The 19,213-nt window shown below is 46.4% G+C and overlaps 1 protein-coding gene across 3 annotated transcripts in view; it reads left to right on the forward strand.

Annotated features, from left to right (window-relative positions):
• The window catches only part of IBTK (inhibitor of Bruton tyrosine kinase), a 487,897-nt gene that overhangs the window by 192,399 nt on the left and 276,285 nt on the right, over positions 1-19,213 (forward strand). For all 3 annotated transcript variants that reach the window (XM_069235618.1, XM_069235620.1, XM_069235619.1), the window contains exons 16-17: positions 13,433-13,515; positions 13,591-13,628. In XM_069235618.1, coding sequence (XP_069091719.1) covers positions 13,433-13,515; positions 13,591-13,628 — 121 coding nt within the window. The remainder of the gene's footprint in view (positions 1-13,432; positions 13,516-13,590; positions 13,629-19,213) is intronic.

Genomic DNA, 19,213 nt, shown 5'->3' on the forward strand with positions numbered 1-19,213 from the left:
ACGACATTGCCTTGTAACATTGTTTTCCCGGCTCCTTCCAGCAACTGCAACATTTCCATGGCTGTGCATCCTCTGGGAACGGCACAGCTTCAGCTGCACCAGGAAGCAAAAAGGAATCTCTCTGGGAGTGAAGCAGTCACTCCCTTGCATCTCAGGCACCTATAGCAATGACGACCAGCTGCGTGGATCTGCTCTCCTCTGAAACTGCTTGGATCCTGCAACACAAGGTCTTTCAGTGACCCCCCTTGGTCTTCTCTGCCCATTTTTTGGAGATGGTGAGCCCTTGCCTCTCCTTGTAGGACAGTACCCGTGTGCACCATGACTCTTGCAGCGACCAAGGATTGTTGTCTTCTGCTCCAAGGGATCTTCAGGCTTCGAGTCGCCATGACCTCCAGCACATTATCCTTGCAAAGACAGTCTCGCCTCTGCTGCTCCAGCGACGTGCGGCTCCTCTCCAGGGATGCTGGTTGGGCCTTACTGCAACCTAATGTGCCTGCTCCAGTGGGTTGCCTGTGGGGGGGCTGTGAATGCTTCTGCTGGCTCTCCCAACCGGAGAGGGTCAACCAGGACTCCCCTCCAAGGGTTGAGTTCCCTGGACCTTGTTGGTCCTCTTCAGCCTTGCAACTCCTCTTTTGCTCCAATTTGCATTTGCCAAGATTTGTTGGTGGTCCTTCTGACCACTGACCGACTGCAATCCAGTGACCGACGTGGGGCATCGTCTGCATGGCTCCAAGGACTTCTCTGCAGCTCCTTAGCTCCACAACTGATTTTCTTCCCCCGTAGTCCAGGATCTTCATCCACAGAAGAGTGGGTAGTGGCTCCTGACCCGTCTGGATCCTCCATAGTGGACTGGACTCTGTCCCCTTCTTTTGTTGGTCGTCTTCTTCATGAATGCACCCTTTAGTTCCTCTGGCCTGGTGCTGTTCTTGCACAAGTCCTCTTGTTAGTCCTTGGGAAGACCAGGTACTTAGCTCTTCTCTCATAGTCGCTGTGGGTCACCTACGTACTCACCTCTTGGGTCCCGTGTCCTCCCAGTTCCCCTCTTATGACTCCATATCCTTGGGTGGGGGACTTCCCTTTGCATTCCATGATTTTAGTTAATGGTTTGGCCCTCCCCTGTAGTTCTTACTAATGCTAATTACTAGTTATTACTGTGTATGAATGTGTGTGTGTGTGTGTGTGTGTGTGTGTGTGTGTGTATATATATATAAAATATGTTCGATGGCATGTGTAGCTGCAGAAGCACATGCTAAGCATAGCTCTTCTGACATCTAGAGTTGGGTTCGGAGTGTTGCAAGTTGTTTTTCTTCAAAGAAGTCTTCTCGGACTCGCAGGATCAAGTGACTCCTCCTCTCGGTTACAGTGCGCATGGGCATAGACTCCATTGTTATATTGTTTTCTTTCCGCTCTCGGGTTCGGATGTGTTTCCTTTCGTTTTGAGATTTAGAATCAGAAAACCTCAAAAAACGTATTTGCCGGTACTGTTTCGATCGCGTTTTCCATCTAGCATCGACCGGGTAGTACTGGTGGAACCTTCATCTTGCCCTTCTGGGCGTGTGCAACCCCAACTCTGGCCTCTTCGAGCCTACCGCGTGGAAAGCCTGATGGATTGGACTCCATTCCGATTCTGCCCTCTGTGCCACGTGAAGTACCCCTATACAGACCAACACCTGGTTTGTAATTTGTGCCTTTCTCCAGACCATCGGGAGGAAGAGTACGAGGCCTGTCGATCGTTTCGACCAAAGAAGACCCTGAGAGATCGCAGAGCCCGAAGACTGGAAATGGCACCGAAAAGCACCGAACATCTCGATGTCACTGAGGAAGAGCAGGCGCAGACAGCAGTCTCCATCCGAGACACTGACTCCGAACAGGAATTGGAAGATGATAGACCCATCGCAGCTGGCCAGCATGTGAGTATGTCTGCCCCTACACTCCTACATAAAAAACATCCAAAGGCCTTGGGTACACCGCTGCCGAAAGGCAATAGTTCGGCGCGAAAACAGACTTGTGGCGATTGACCTTCGGGTCGGCGTCGAAAAAGGCCACTCCTCCGTCCATCTCAGAGTCGAGTAAATCCACTTAAGCTTCAGACTCCAGTAAAAAAAAAAACATTCCTCAGAGTTGAAAATTCGGCACTCTGTTTCAGAGCCGAAACAGCAAACTACTTTTTCGGGGCTGAAAAAGATCCAAACTTCGGAGACGAAAAAATCCTCATACACAGAGGAACAGGGACTTTCGAGAAAATTAAAGCAAATTTCAAAGCCTATGCTGGAATCTCATAAAGCTTCTGAAGAAGAGACTGAGATTGAGCCAATTTTAGAGGTTATGGCTGAAAGACAATCGAGAATCCATATACACAAGTAGACTGGACTAATCGTCACTGCACCTCCTTTAAAGTCCGAAAGAAAGCTGGCCCTTCAAGAGGAGTTAGATTCTGTTCAACCACCTGCAAAGGTGCAGAAACAAAAGGAGAAACCAGTACCTCTTCCTACTTCTCCTCCTCACTCTCCCCAGCTTTCTTTTTCACCTCACAATAGTCCACCACCATTGCCTTCTCCAATACATTAATTATGTTCACATGGAGATACAGTAGACCCATGGGATCTCTATGACCCTGATCCCATTCCAGACAATGATCCGGACCTCTACCCATCTAAACCTTTTCCTCCAGAAGACACCACTGCCTCCACTCAAGTGATCTCTAGAGCAGCAGCTTTTCATGGAGTACTTATGCATTCTTAACCCCTAACTTCCACTCATTCCGGGGCCAGTGTCTCCCGATGTTGCACTGAATGGTTAAACATGCTGACCACATTTTTAATGAGCCTGTCAAAGCTAGGGTCATCACCCCTAGAATTGATAAAAGAAAATAAGCCTGCCCCTACGGACCCAGACAATATCACTCATCAGGTCCCTCCAGACTCAGTGGTAGTCAGTGCGCCAAGGAAAAGAGCAAACAGCCAATCATCAAGAGACGCACCTCCTCCTGATAAAGAGAGTCGGAAATTTGATGCAGCTGGGAAAAGTGTCACCACACAAGTGGCTAACCAATGGAGAATTGCCAATTCTCAGGCACTTTTAGCCAGATATGACAAGGACCATTGGAACGTGATGCAAGATCTTATACAGCACATACCAAAGGTGCATCAAAAGAGAGCCTAACAGGTTGTGGAAGAGGGACAAGCTATAAGCAATAACCAGATAAGGTCTGCCCTCGATGCTGCTGATACTGCCATCACAATTAGAAGTCATGCATGGCTGCGCTCCTCTGGTTTTAAACCAGAAATTCAACAGGCAATACTTAATATTCCTTTTGACAAGAAACATCTATTTGTCCCAAAAGTAGACACCACTATTGAGAAACTGAGAAAAAGACTCAGATACTGCGAAAGCAATAGGGGCTTTATACACCACACCATTTTAGAGGCTCCTTTCGTAGAGGGGGTTTTAAGCCGCAGTTCTCTGATGCTTCCACCTCCCAAACAAAGCGGGGACAACAAACCCAATATCAAAGAGGGGGGTTTAGAGGGTCCTATAGAGGACAATATTTTAGGAGCAGAGGTAAATTCCAAACCTCAAAACAAACCACTACACAACCTAAGCAGTGACTTCCTTCCCACCCTTCCACTCCACGCTTCTCCTGTGGGGGGAAGACTACACCAATTCCTCTCTCATTGGCAAAATATCACCACAGACAATTGGGTGTTATCAATTATCCGCAGTGGCTATTGCCTGGAATTAATCTCCATCCCTCCAACCATTCCACCACGATACCACAAGTTGTCCCCAGAACACAGCGTTCTGTTGCAACAAGAGGTACAATCTCTACTATTAAAACACACAATAGAATTGGTTCCACCTTCTCAAAAAGGGACAGGAGTATCCTCACTTTACTTCCTCATTCCCAAAAAAGACAACACACTCGGGCCCATCTTGAACCTCAGGCCCCTTAATCTATACATCCTGTCAGAACATTTTCACATGGTAACTCTGCAAGATGTCATTCCACTACTACAAAAACAAGACTAGATGACTGCTCTAAACCTCAGATGCGTATTTCCACGTACCCATCCATCCAGCTCACAGAAAATACCTCAGGGTCGTCATAGCAGGAAAACATTACCAGTTCAAAGTGTTGCCATTCGGCATAACAGCTCCAAGAGTGTTCACAAAATGTCTAGCTGTAGTAGCAGCCTACTTAAAAAGACAACACATCCACGTCTTTCCATATCTAGACGATTGGCTAATAAAATGATGCAAATTTATCCAATGTCAACAACACACTCATTATGTGATCGAAACCGTGCATACGCTAGGGTTCACTCTCAATTACCAAAAATTACACCTTCAACCAGCACAGGTATAACCTTACCTAGGTGCTATCCTGAATACTCAAAAAGCTCTAGCTTACCCAAATACACAAAGGATACAAGCTTTCCAAAATCTCATATCACACATACAGCCAAATCGACAATATACTGTAAGATTTATCATGAAGATTCTAGGAATGATGGCATCTTGCATAGCTATAGTTCCATATGCAAGACTAAATATGAGGCCCTTAAAACAGTGCCTCTCGCAACAGTGGTCGCAGGCACACGGTCAACTTCAAGATCTAGTGTTGATGGACCGCCAAACACATATGTCCCTTCAGTGGTGGAATTGCAGCAATCTAATGAAGGAGCGGTCATTCAAGACCCTGTGCCTCAGACCATAATCACAACAGACGCATCAATCATCGGTTGGGGAGATCACCTCAACAATCAGACCATTCAAGGGCAATGGGATGCCAAACAGAAACAGCTTCACATAAACCACTTAGAATTATTAGCTGTATTTCTTGCCCTAAAATCGTTTCAACCTTTTCTCAAACAGAAGAATGTTCTAATAAAAACAGACAATGTGACAACCTTGTATTACCTAAATAAACAGGGCGGGGCACATTCATCTCAACTGTCCCTACTAGCCCAAACAATATGGAAATGGACAGTTCACAATCTTATTAATCTATTAGCACAATACATTCCAGGGATAGATAATCAACTGGCAGATCTCCTAAGCCAAAATCACCAACAAACACACGAGTGGGAGATTCACTCCCAAGTACATCAAAAGTACTTTCAGAAGTGGGGAACACCAGAGATAGATCTATTCGCAACAAGCGAAAATGCAAAATGCCTAAACTTTGAATACAGACACCCACATCGCCTATGCAAGGGCAGTGCTCTATGGATCAATTGGTCAGGGATATTTGCTTACGCTTTTCCCCCTCTCCCACTTTTTCCCTTTCTGGTCAGCAAACTACGTTCAAACAAAGCTCACCATGATTCTCATAGCACCAACATGGGCACGCCAGCATTGGTACACAACACTTCTATATCTGTCTGTAGTACCTCATTCCAAACTCCCAAACAGACCCGGTGTGTTGACACAGAACAAAGGTCAAATCAGGCATCCAAACCCCAATGCTCTCAATCTAGCAATTTGGCTCCTGAAGTCATAGAATTTGGTTACCTAAAACTTCCACCAGCATGTATGGAAGTAATTAAACAAGCATGTAGACCTACTACTAGACAATGCTACGGAAACAAGTGGAAAAGATTTGTTTACTACTGTCAATCTAAAAACACTGATCCACTTACATTATCTATACAAGATATTGTATGCTATTTACTTCATTTGCAAAAATTTTATTTGGTTTTCTCATCCATCAAAATACACCTTCCTGCAATAACTGCATACTTGCAGACTGTTCAACATACTTCTCTGTTCAGAGTTCCAGTTATTAAAGCCTTGATGGAAGGATTAAAATGCATTATTCCACCTAGCACACCACCTGTTCCATCGTGGAATTTAAATATTGTACTTACCAGACTCATGGGACCACCTTTTGAACCCATGCACTCTTGTCATAATAAATTTTTAACATGGAAAGTCACCTTCCTTGTAGCTATTACCTCTTTAAGGAGAATTAGTGAGATACAAGCGTTCACTCTTGAAGAACCTTTTTTCCAAGTGCACAAATATGAAGTTGTACTTAGAACAAATCCAAAAGTAGTATCTCCGTTTCACATCAACCAAACAGTGGAATTGCCAGTCTTCTTTCCACAGCCAGACTCTGTGGCAGAAAGAGCTCTTCATACCCTAGATCTCAAAAGAGCTCTTATGTACTATATAGCTAGAACCAAAGATTTTAGGAAAACAAGTCAACTTTTTGTTGCTTTCCAACAACCACATAAAGGTAATCCTATATCAAAACAAGGTTTAGCATGCTATATCAAAGCAAAAAGATCACTCCTTGAGCACATTCTACAAGAGAGAAAGGTGCGTCAATGGCATTTTTATGAAACGTACCAATGGTTGATATATGTAAAGCAGCTACATGGTCCACTCCTCATACATTTACAAAACACTACTGTGTTGATGTTTTCTCACAGCAACAAGCCACTGTAGGCCGAGCTGTCTTAAGAACACTATTTCAAACAACTTCAGCTCCTACAGGCTAGCCACCGCTTTTTTTGGGAGGACTAACTGCTTTGTAGTCTACGCATAGCATGTGTATCTGATAGAGATTTCTAGTTTCAGATTCCTTACCTTAGAATTTTCCGCCAGGCGTCCGACTGGATCCGGAGATTTTTCTTCGAGCAATACCCGTGCGCGTCAGTAGGTGGCGTTGGCCGACTCCGTAGGCATCATGGTTGCTGTGATGACGTCGGGAGTAGTACATAGATGCCGCCCTCGCGCTGTGACGCCAGTTTTTTCCGCGGCAATTGCTGATCCGGAGAAGAGCTACCATAGGCTATTTTTTGGCTGACTCCGACCTTTTGTCAAAGTTTTTTGTGTATGACTTTGGTGTGTCGAGATGTCCCTGAAGACAGGGTTCAAGCCTTGTGTGGAAGGTCTCGAGATCGGTCACGGAGTCATCACCACTCGTCTTCTTCGAAATCCTCGGGTCAAGGTAAGAAGAAGAAGAAGTCTAAAAAGTCCCATCGCTTTCCGACTCCACCCCGTCGCTCGGCTGATGTGGGCTGAGCGTCCACGCACTAGGCCTCCGTCCTTGGAGCCTGCGTCTGGGTCGACCTCACGTTTCCCGGAGCCGGACCGACCCCCGCCCAACTGAAAGAGTTTTACGAGGCCGGGAGCCTCATCTTTGGGCGGGCCTACCCCGATACGGTGCCTTCGGGCCCAAGGGGTTTGGCTGAGGGGCCTTTGGGTTCTGCGTCGGCAGCTTTGGCCCCATCCACCGAGGTCACCTCTGGATCCGTGCGCAGATCCGCGCCGGTTGCACCTTCAAGACATTCCCCGGTGTCGGGTCGATTATCGACACTCCCGACATCGGTAGTGCCCACTATCGACGTCAACCCAATTCTTATCCCCGCCGACTTAGTCGGAGGGGCGTCGGCTGGCTTCGGTGGGGCCTATTCTCCCCAGGTCGGATTCGGACCCTTTCCTATGGGTACAAATATGGGGAGGAATTGGAGGGGTCCCTGGACCCTTATGAATACCAGGCTGACCCTGCTATAGACTGGGCACAGGATTTGAGCGAAACCAGTGGTCTGGATACTTCTCAAGATGCTAGAATGCGGTCTCCTCCTACCGTGGCTACAGCAGAGGGAGCAACTTATGGTATGGTGGTCAGTAGGGCAGCTGAGGTCCTCGGCCTTGAGCTACCTACTGTAGAAGTCAGGTCTAATCTCCTGACGGAGGTACTTCAGCCTGGGGCTTCTACTTCAGAACCTCTTTTACTATTCAATGAGGCCATCACCGATGTCCTTTTGGGTACATGGTCCAAACCCAACACAGGGGCTCCTGTGAACAGGACTATCGCTCGCCGCCATCGACCCGCACTGAACGACTCAAAATTCATGTCCCAACACCCCACGCCTGAGCATCTTGTTTTCCAGGCTTCCTCTTCTTCAGGTGCATTCCCTTCTGCACCCCCGGATAGGGAATCCAAAAGGCTGGAACAGTTTGGCAAGACGTTGTTTTCTTCCCCCATTCTAGCGCTGCAGTCTGTGAACACTGCATGCCTTTTAGGCCGTTATACCCACTCCCTGTGGGATACCGTTGCGCAAGTCCTGCCGCAGATACTGTAGGAGGCCTGTTCTATCGTCTCCTAAGCACTGAACAATGGGAGAGACGCAGCGAAGTTCACAATCCGTTGTGGGCTGGATATGACCGACTCTCTGGGCAGACAGTCACTCATGGACATGCCCTTTGATGTCACAGCGGACTCGGCCTTGGAGAGATTCAAGGATTCCCGGGCTACGGCTCTTTCCTCGGCCACTCGTCCACCACAGTCCGCTTTTCGTGGCTTTTGTGGACACGGAAGGGGCGCCCTGTTGTGTCCTCTACCCAGCTACTGTGCCACGCACACTGGCCGGCCTATGTGTGGCCAAGGACGCGGAATCCCACGTGGCCGTGGTACAGGGAACCAGAGGTCTGTCCAGTCCACCTCTGCTCCCGCTGCAGCCTCCAAACCCTCCTAGTCGTGCCCTCACTCCCACCCAGTTGGTGGTAGGATCCGCCATCACCTGCCCCACTGGGAACATATCACCACGGACGGGTGGGTTTTGCAGATCATTCCGAAGGGCTACTCCCTCCCTTTCGAATCTGCACCACCACACATGCCACCATCCTTCCATCATCTTCAGGATGATCATTTGGTGCTTCTCCGCCAGGAAGTTGCGGCTCTCTTGGCCAAGGGAGCTATAGAAAGGGTCCCTGTGCCAGAAGTAGGTTGTGGTTGTTATTCCCGCTACTGTCTGATACCAAAGAAGGGCAAGGGCTTACGTCCTGTCCTAGACCTTCGGGACCTGAACTACTTGGAGATATTCAAAATGCTCACCCTGGCTCAGGTTCTATCTGCCTTAGACCCAGGAGACTGGATGGTAGCGTTGGACTTGCAGGACGCTTATTTCTACATCCCCATCCTGCCTGCCCATAGACGTTACCTACTGTTCGAGTTAGGTCACGTGCACTTTCAGTTTACCATGCTCCCCTTCGGCCTTACCAGCGCCCCTTGGGTATTCACAAAAGTGATGGTGGTGGTTGCAGCTCATCTGCGCAGGTTAGGGGTCTCAGTCTTCCCCCTACCTCGATGACTGGCTGTTGAAGGCGGACTCACCCCCAGACATTCGTCTCCCACCTTCAGACTATGGGCAACGTCCTGCACATGCTGGGCTTCACTATAAACGTGCCTAAGTCACACCTGACTCCCTCTCAGACACTCCCTTTGATTGGAGCTGTTCTGGACACAGTGCAGTTTCGGGCTTATCCTCCCGAAAAGCGAGTTCAAGACATTCAGGCTATGATTCCGATCTTTCAGTCTCGGTCTTGGGTTTCAGTGAGACTGACTCGGAGGCTGCTGGGTCTCATGGCCTCCTGCATCCTGCTAGTAACACATGCCAGATGGCATATGCGGGCTCTGCAGTGGGACCTGAAGTTAAGTGAGCGCAGCATCAGGGGAATCTCTCCGACATGGTCCAGATCTCGGAGGGGACTGCAAAAGACCTGCAGTGGTGGCTTTTGAATCCAAATTAGGTTAACGGCAGATTCCTCTCCCTTCCCCAACCAGATCTCTCTATAATGACAGATGCGTCACTTCTGGGTTGGGGCAGCCACATGGGAGAGGCGGAGATCAGAGGCCTCTGGTCTCCGGCAGAGTCAGGCTCCATATAAATCTGCTGGTGCTCCGGGCAATCAGGCTTGTGTTGAAAGCATTCCTTCCCTCTCTCAAAGGGAAAGTGGCACAGGTGTTCACGGACAATATTACTGCCACGTGGTACTGCAACAAACAGGGCGGGTAGGGTCCTGGACCCTTTTTCAGGAGCCTCTGGACATGGCTGGAACATCGGGGCATTACCCTGATGGTTCAACATCTGGCGGGCTCTCTCAATGCCAGAGCGGACAAACTCAGCCGTCGACGCACAGACGATCATGAATGGGGTCTCCATCCGGAGGTGGCGCAAGGTCTCTTTCACAAGTGGGGAGAGCCCTGGTTATATCTGTTTGCCTCTGCAGAGAACGTGCAATGTCAGCAGTTTCCAAGGCGTCACTTGCTCAGAGACGCTTTTCGTCTCGAGTGGCGTTCCGTACTCCTTTACGCCTCCTCGCCTATCCCTCTTCTGCCCAGAGTTCTCCAGAAAATCAGTAACGACCTGGCCTAGGACATCTTGGTGGCTCTGAACTGGGTTCGAAGAGTGTGGTATCCAGAACTATTGAGCATGTTCATGGATCCTCCACTCAGACTGCCTCGTCGGGCGGATCTTCGGTCGCAGCAACAGGGAACGGTTCTGCACCCAAACCTGTCCAACCTCCGCCTTCATGCGTGGAGATTGAGCAGCAACAGTTAATGGCTTTTGCCCTTACACCCGAAGTTTGCAATGTTATCTTGGCAGCCGGGCGTCCATTGACTAAAACTGTATACGCCTGTCGTTGGAATACATTTGTGGCATGGTGTACCAACAAATCTGTTGATCCCCTTTCTGCCCCTCTGTCAGAGGTTCTTCAGTTGATTCTTTCTTTAGCCCAGCAGGGCTCTGCTTTGGGCACCCCTAAAAGGTATTTATCTGCATTTCCGCCTTTCTTAGGCTACCTGATCAGCCCTCACTCTTTCAATCTCCTCTTGTAGGTTCCTAAAAGAGCTCACCCACTTATTTCCTCCCACTCCATTTATCATGCCTCAGTGGGATCTTAATCTTATACTTACTTATTTGATGTGAACCCCCTTTGAGCCAATGCATAATTGTCCCTTGCGGTTCCTCACCTTCAAAACTGTCTTTCTGGTCGCTATCACCTCTGCTCGCAGTGTGAGTGAGCTTCAGGCCCTTTCTTCAAAACCTCCATATTTGTCTGTACACCCTGACAAAGAAGTGTTACACTTTAGAGCTTCCTTCCTTCCTAAGTTGGTTACACCAATTCATGTAGGCCAGTCCATCACTTTGCCTACCTTCTACACTCCCCCAGATCCTTCCCATGAGGAGGAGAGACTCAACTGTCTGGACCCAAAAAGAGCGTTGGCGTTTTACCTCAATCGTACTAAACCGGGGCAAAAGTAGAGCTGAAATGCCTAGATGACCACAAAGTATGCCCAGTCTGCAGCACACAGGAGCTCTTGCAGCTAAGTCCAGAGGGGCAAGGGGCACTCCTAAAACACAAGAATGGGAACTGCTTGAGTATATTCCAGTTCAAAGCGGTACTCAGGAGGGCACTGACTAGCGTGGGGCTCCCCGCTAACAAATTTGGCACCCAGTCCTTCAGGATAGGGGCGGCAACTACAGCAGCGCGTCACGGCATGCCAGAGCCTGGCATAAAAGCAGTCAGGAGATGGAGCTCCAATGCCTACAAAGCTAACATCAGGAGACAGCGTAGAGATGATCGGTGCTATCCGCAACAACCAGACCCACATTGTCCTTTTTCACATGCTGGTGAATACAGAACGGCATGGGTATTCGGGCATTCTTTTGTGCACAGAACCCAGACCTGGTGGGAGTCGGGCGGCCCCACGTGCGGTCAACGCCCACAGCGGACAAACTTAAAATGGTTCAGTTTCCCAGGCATGAAATGGGAACACTTCCCAACAGCCGGAACCCGACGTGCTGATAATACACCTGGGGGGAAACGAACTGCCGCAGCCTGGCAGGAGATGACTGATGGAAAGCATTAGGTCAAACCTCGCGTCAGCAGCAAGGCGCCTGGGCAATGCCACTTTGATTTGGTCAGAAATCATTCCCAGAAAGAATTGGAGGGGGGCCATTTCAGCGGGCGCATTGGATAGGTCACAGAAAAAACTGAATGTGGCAGCTAAAAAGTTTTGCATCCAAAACGGCTGGGAGAGCATTAGGCATGGGCTGATCAACCTACAGAGACCAGAATACTTTGCGACGTATTGGGTACACCTGTCCCACCAAGGGACAGAGGTTTTCTGGAATAACCTATGGGCCGCCTTACAGCTAGCAGGCTGCAAATAACTCCGAGGGGGAGCCGCCCTTGAGCGGTAACCCAAAAGGCGGTGTGGCGGAAAGGAGAGATAAAGAACTACAAAGGCCACACCCAATGCAGCCGGGTGGCAGGGCTACTTACCTTGGGATGTCTCACGGCAGGGTAAGGCAGTCGGGGGAGGTACTCAGAAACACTGCACTCGCAGCCCTGGTCCGCCGGAGAGCTGGACACAAGGATTAAACAAGGTAGCGAGTTAAGCCTAAAGGGAAACGAGTACCCTCCTACTTAAAAAAAGGAATAACGGCAAAGGACCAAAACACAAGACTGATTGAAAGCAAAGGAGTGAACGGCATGTAACAGGAAATTTATCATCAAGTATAAGGTTGTTAAGATACAAATCGATATATGACACAAATGTATCAATGTGAATCACAAACCCAAGGTCTGCTAATCTCAGGGGAGATATAGCGTTCATCACAATTTTAATCACTCATAACAACAATATGACATAATGATTTATGGCCCTCATAAAAGCAGGACGGGTAGTGCTGCAGATTCACATGCACCCTCCCTCCTCCCCGGAAGCCTGTAGTCGTTTAAGTTTTAACATTTGTACATCTGTATATACATTTACATTTGCATGGACATCTCTTTGAGTAAAAGAATACAATCACTCCTTCCTTCACCCTTTGCGGGAAAACAATCTAACAATGGAGTCGATGCCCATGCGCACTGTAACCGAGAGGATGAGTCCTCGATCCCGTGACTCCGAGAAGACATCTTCGAAGAAAAACAACTTGTAAAACTGAGCCCAACACTAGATGTCGGAAGAGCTATGCATAGCATGTGAATCTGCAGCACTACATTCCACAAACAGATGTACACCGGGTAAGTGACATTTTCCATATATATATATATATATATATATATATATATATATGTGGAAAATATATATATGTGTGTGTGCGATGGCATATGTAGCTGCAGATACACATGCTGTGTACTGTTCCTGATGGTTGTATCCTGTACTTCTAGTGAGGGCCAGCCCATGACATGTCATCCACTGGAAATGTTGTTTTTGTTGATGTTGTTGCTATGGTTTCATCAGTATATTTCTGCGAAACTGTTGAGGAATCTCTAATGCTGGCCTATGAGAGGAGCAGGCTTCACAGTAGTCAAAAACGACTTTGGGAGTTTTGCACTACCAGGACATGTAAAACGTATAAGCACATGGTCTTCCTTTTACTTACATAGCACCCTGCCCTATGGGTTACCTAGAGTCTACCTTAGGGGTCACTTGTATGTAAGAAAAGTGGAATTTAAAGCTTGGCAAGTAGTTTCAAATGTGTAGATTTGATTTAGAATGTTCATGCGTTAAATGAAATGAGAAGGTGCGGTAATATTTTTGCGGCATGATTACTTTTATAGTAGAAATGTATGCAGCATCCAAATAGTAATTTAATTGTCTATTTGCCACATTTTGCTATAGTGGGTTTCTCTGCGATATCACCCTTAATTCACAAGATGGAAAGGAGTTCCAGTGCCACAAGTGTGTCCTCTGTGCAAGACTTGGTATGTATTTTTGAACTGGATTTAAAGGGGCTTCTCTCTTTGCTCTAATTAACACCTACATTTTTTTCATTGTAGAATATTTTCACAGCATGCTGAGCAGCACATGGATTGAGGTAAATAGATTGTCACAAAACCGTGTCCTTGAATTTATCATGAAAACGTAAACTATCAGACTGATTTGGAGTAGTAGCTTTATTTTTAGGGGCGAGCGCAAAACACTCTATTCCTCTTCTAATCTCTCTTTAGTGGGATTTTAACCATGCCCATGTTACGTGAGTCACTGTCATTGGCTCGTGGGCTTGCCTTTTAAAATCCGCTTGTTTTCATTTGTGAAAGGCATGCATAGGTCATGCCTTTTCCTGTGTTTAGTCCTCCTCAAGAGCAAGGTAAACTACTGGACACATACGAGGCTGTATGGTTTCTGGACTACTTTTTCACTTTATTTCGCAGCGCAATAGTGCTCGTTTTTTTTTTTTTTTTTTCTTTTTCATTTAATGTGACAAGAAAAGTCTGGTTAGGAGTTGGCAGCGGTAATAGCTCTAACTCGACATAATGCGAGACCCGTTGCATTGCAAATGCCAAATGCTTGTTTTAGCTATTATATCTGTTTTTTAACTGGTACAGACCTTGATAATATCAGGTTTATGTTTGTCCATAGTGCCTAAGCACTTGTTATATTGGTTCAGTTAGTGTATGGTGATTCAGCAATTTGCCCGAGTTAGTTTTTGAAATATTGATTGATAGATGCATTACAGTTCTCCTAAACAAAATTTTTTTAATGACTCAGGCAATTATGCAGCCCTTCCTAATGTGTATTGTATATCATTGTACTATTTGTTGATTTGAGTATGTATTGTTAATGAATATGTTTTTAGATGTTCTTAATTATAGGTATAACTGTTCGGTGCGTAAAAACATTGTATTTGGAGTGTGTGTTATGGGTTGTGCGGACAGCTGTAATGGATTGTGGCGCTAACCTTAACTTACAAATGTTAGTGTTTTTTTCAGTTTTATTTTGTAATTAAAACTGTACTGAAATGGTGTATTTTTTTAATGAATGTCATTATTTTTTTAATTTATCTTACGGTGTTGGAACCAAATCTAACTATAACTTCATTTTTACCTTTGTACGTCCAGTTAATTACTGCCTTTTGAAGTCGCTATGTTCCAAATGGTACTCAGAAAGGTTCTGGCTTTTAGGCCAATCACCTGTGCAGGAATGCCTGTTACGCCTTTCCCTAGTTAAACTACTGGCTGACCAAAAAAAAAAGCAGAAGACAACAATGCCTAGTGTACATTCACAGTGGTGTCCTTACTGCACAGGCTAAGGTTCACCATCAATATGAAAATATCCCATCTCCTGTGGAACGATGGCATCATCATCATTGTGCAGTGCCATAGTGCCACACGCCAAGCGGGATATGCGCCCAGAAGAGTGAGTGCCTTGTGAGGTAGTGGTCACAAGCTGAAGACCAGTGCATGGATCCAGCGGTAAAGGCTAAGTCTCAGCATACTCTCCTATGGTGGAACAGCAACAATGTGTTGCTCTGCAGGCGTTTTCTCAGTTCCGTTCCACACATAATAATTGCCATCTAAACCTGATGCACAGGGTGGCGAGCTCTTCTCCACCATGTGACCAGGGCAACAAAACTGCACAATACCAGGCTGTCACATCAACTTCCTGGAACTCTTGACCATCTGTTTAGACTTCACAGCTTTCCTAAAGCTCATTGAGGGCAGAGCAATCCTCATAATGATGGACAAATGACAGTCAAGTACTAAATCCAGAAATAGGGGTTCACTGACCTAGGAGACTTGGCATTGAAAACTTGCTCTGCTAGCTAGTAAATACTTAATGAGAGTGGACTATGATTTTGCGGACCTGCTTCAACAAATTCACGAAGGGAAACTGAACATATAAGTCCCCAACAGAAACTTGCACTAATGGGGGACACCAACCATTGACTTTTTGGAACCTTTGAAAACTCGGAATGTGAAAGCTTCGCCTCCAGGTACCCACAGTCTATGGGCAATGCACTGTGAATGAACTGGTTTGGAATATTTGCTCAGGGTTTACCTCCTGTCACACTTGTTGTGTATGTGGCCAGCAAAATGACACTGCTTTCCATGGCCTTCAACCCATAGGGTGCCAACTTGGCGAGACAATCTTGGTACTCCATGGTCCTGGAAATGTCGATCTGCCCACTGGAGAAAATACCTCTGTCGCTAGACCTTCTCATGCAGCATCAGGAGCAGCTCAGACACCCAGATCACAGGAACCCAAATGGTCAACCTAGCAGTTTGGCACCTGAGGATCTGGAATTTGGGTCGCTTGAACTCTGGAATCTCCACGACGCATGTAAGCCTTTAAGCATGCCTTTAATGCTGCATACTGAAAAAGATTTGTCCACTACTGCATCAATAAACAGACCCCCATCTGCTGCATTTCCAAAAGGCTGCCTCAGCATACACTGCCATCTGCCTACTTTTGATTACAGTTGTAGCATGCATGCATAGTAGGGAACAGACATCCATCTTCAAATTCCATGTAATTGAAGCTTTTGTGGAAGGCCTTAAAAATGGTGTTCCTCTTAAGAGCCAGAGCCCCATTTCAAACTTAAATGATGTAATCCTCACATAATTGATGGGGCAACCCTTCAACTGCTTTGCTCCTTGGAACTCCAGTGCTTGTCAAAGTAAGTCACCTCTTAATACCAGTCACCTCTTTCAGACTCACCTGGTAGCTACAGCTTTAACCATAAAGAAACATTTGTTAGAGAAAAATCTGCAATAGCTCTCATGCACCCAGCAGATGGTGCCTGCTCTGACTTATCCTGGGTTATTGCAGAGGCAGGATGTCGCTGGAGTTTTGTATTGCCACCCGATGCCCTTTGTTGCAGATCCACAGCTGCTGTCTGAGTATTTCATTAAAAAAAACTGTCTCTTTGCAGTTGTAGGGAAAATATCACCTGCAAAAAGTTCAGGGTTTAAATGCTGCTGCCTCTATCATGGTCAGATGTCCATGTCCGATAACGTCTGTTTGTGGTGTTTAGGGATGAAACATGACTCCAAGTCATGCAGCCAGCATGGCCTCATTAACTCAAAAGTAATCAAAAAATGGAGGGCAAACCTGCTTCTATTGCAAGTGATAAATTCCGGGCTCTGTGCAGGTCGTGCTTTATATTGAGATCAAAGTTGCACTCATCACATTTTTCCAAATCTTCCGGGGGCAAAGACAAGAAACATAAGAAGAGGCACTCTATGCCTAGATATTGTTTGCAATTTACAATTAGATCTCCTCTACTCTTCCCTCTAGTAGCGGTAGCTGTCTACCTCAGATGTGTGTTGCAGGGCACTCCTTCAGATCAACACCAGAGCCCAACACTCAGCCAGTAGCGGCAAAACAAACACCAGCTCCTGCACTACACCTGGAATCTATGACTAAGATTAATGTTGAGTGCAATAAACTGTAAAAGGGGACCCGGTGCAGGAATGACACCCACCTGAGGACCTTGCTCAGTGTTTTTTCTGCTAGAGGTTTGGGTTGGACTGCAACAGCGTTCATATGCCTCAATTCATTCCACATATGTGACTATGACAGCATTGATCAGGAAAGTTGTTTCCTCCTGCGGACTAAGACAGAGTGGATTACATGGCTGTTCTAAATGCCAGTGGTTTTGACACATCTCTGCAGGTAGAGATGAAAAACCCCTCTGACCACCACCCTAGAAGGTACCTTCCTTAACTGTGGGCATCAAAAAGGCTGCAGAGGTTCAGGAACTGCCTCTCCCATGGTGAACGGTGTTGTGTCTTCCCTAGCCCGTGAGCATGCAAAGGATCATGCCACACACACAGCTCTGTAATAGATGTCTTTATTCCTCAGCAGATGATCACAAACCACTCACTGATCATGTCATAACTATTAATAACTACTCCTTAACATTTCCCAGCAAGTTATGTAATTCCTCTACTGAATCCACCTAGAACCAAAATGACACTAGAGCTTCCCCTTTGTTAAATTAAAAAAATATATATATAAACAGCAGTCACAATATATTTCTTCAGTACGTCATTGAGATGCTCGCACTAGTCGGCCAGATCAAGTGGTATGAAGTAGTTGAGATGCACTCTGATTATGCACTGATGGCACCAGTACTAGTTCTCATGCTTGATCTGGACTGTTAGGCAGGATTTCCTCATTCATAAGTGCAGGAGCTGACAAATGTTGAGGTAGGTGCTTAAAATGTGACGAGTCCTGTGTGTTGGAATGTACGGAACAATGCGCTTATCACCATCCACAGAAGATAGACAGCAAATAGAGTGTTTTTTCCACTTTTGTTACAGTTTGACCAGATCCCAGTCTCCTTCATCAAAGATGCCTTCCTGAGTTTGCTGATGCCGGTTGGCATATATTTTCTTTTTGCACTTTCAAGAAGTGTCTGTCACACGAACCTTATCAACATTCAAAATTCGGTACATTGTCCACTGTGGCAGTTTGGTTCCAATGACTCTCCCAAATATCAAGGTGGCAGGACTCTCACCAGTTGTGGAGTAAGGAGTTGAACGATACCTATGGAAGTCTTAACACAGGGCCTGATGTCCTCCACCGATGCTCGTTGAATTAACCTTTTGAGGGTACCCATGACACCATTGGCTTGAGGTTACAGAAGTGTACTCTTTTGATGCATGATATCTAGTCTGACCAGAAACTCCTTGAATTCTTTGCTGTTGAACGGCAGACCATTGTCCGCTTTAAGAATGGCAGGGATACCTCAGCTGCAAAGACATTATCAAGACGCTCAGGGTTGCTGATGATGACTTGTCTTCTAAAGGAAAATGTGAATATTCATCAATGACTGCCACAAGATGTCTGTTTCCTAAGGCCCCAAAGAGATAAACTGCAACTCTTTCCCAAATTTAGAGGACCCAGTCAGACATTGTCAATCGAAGCTGCATCACTTTGAGGCTCTCTTAAGGCTCTTTTGGTGGCCGCAATGTCTTTCATGGGCTAGTTCAGTGACTTACTGTCAGGCCCTCAGGTATGATGATTCTCTAGCCTCTAAATACAATAACTTTCCTGGACACAGACAGTTCATCCTGTACATTCTTGATTTTTGTATTTTTTTTATTCAACATAATCAGCAATATGCTGAGTGCTCTTCTGCCACGATTTAGCTGAAATGATGTATTTGAGGATAAGCATGTTCTTATCAGCATTATTAGCAGCAATAATCTGTCAGTGGGTAAGGCTGCTGGTGTGCTGGACCACACAATGAAGTTTTTGAACTTCTCTGCCATTTTGGATGGTGCACTGTGATGGTGCAGTGGTAGCCGTGAAAAGTGATCAGCAGGGTTCTAATGTTTACCTGACTTGCGGACAGTTGAATAGTTGTACTCTTGCAGTCACAACCCCCACCTCTCGTTGGGAGGGGGCATCTTGGTTTTTGGGTTTCCAAAAATAGTGAGCAATTCTTGGTGGTCTGTAATGATAGTGAAACGTTTTTCACATAGAAACACTTGAAAGTGTTCACAGGCCCACACTACAGCCAGACTTTCTTTCTAAGGCTTAGAATAAGCACGTTCTATGTCAGACAGGCTTTGACTGGCATAGGCCACAGTGTATCACAGAGCATTCGGATAATCATTATGTTGAGCGTGGATTGCCTCCATCCCCACCTTGCTTTCATCGACTGTGATG

Source organism: Pleurodeles waltl, chromosome 5 (assembly GCF_031143425.1).
Source record: "Pleurodeles waltl isolate 20211129_DDA chromosome 5, aPleWal1.hap1.20221129, whole genome shotgun sequence".
Taxonomy (NCBI): Eukaryota; Metazoa; Chordata; class Amphibia; order Caudata; family Salamandridae; genus Pleurodeles; species Pleurodeles waltl.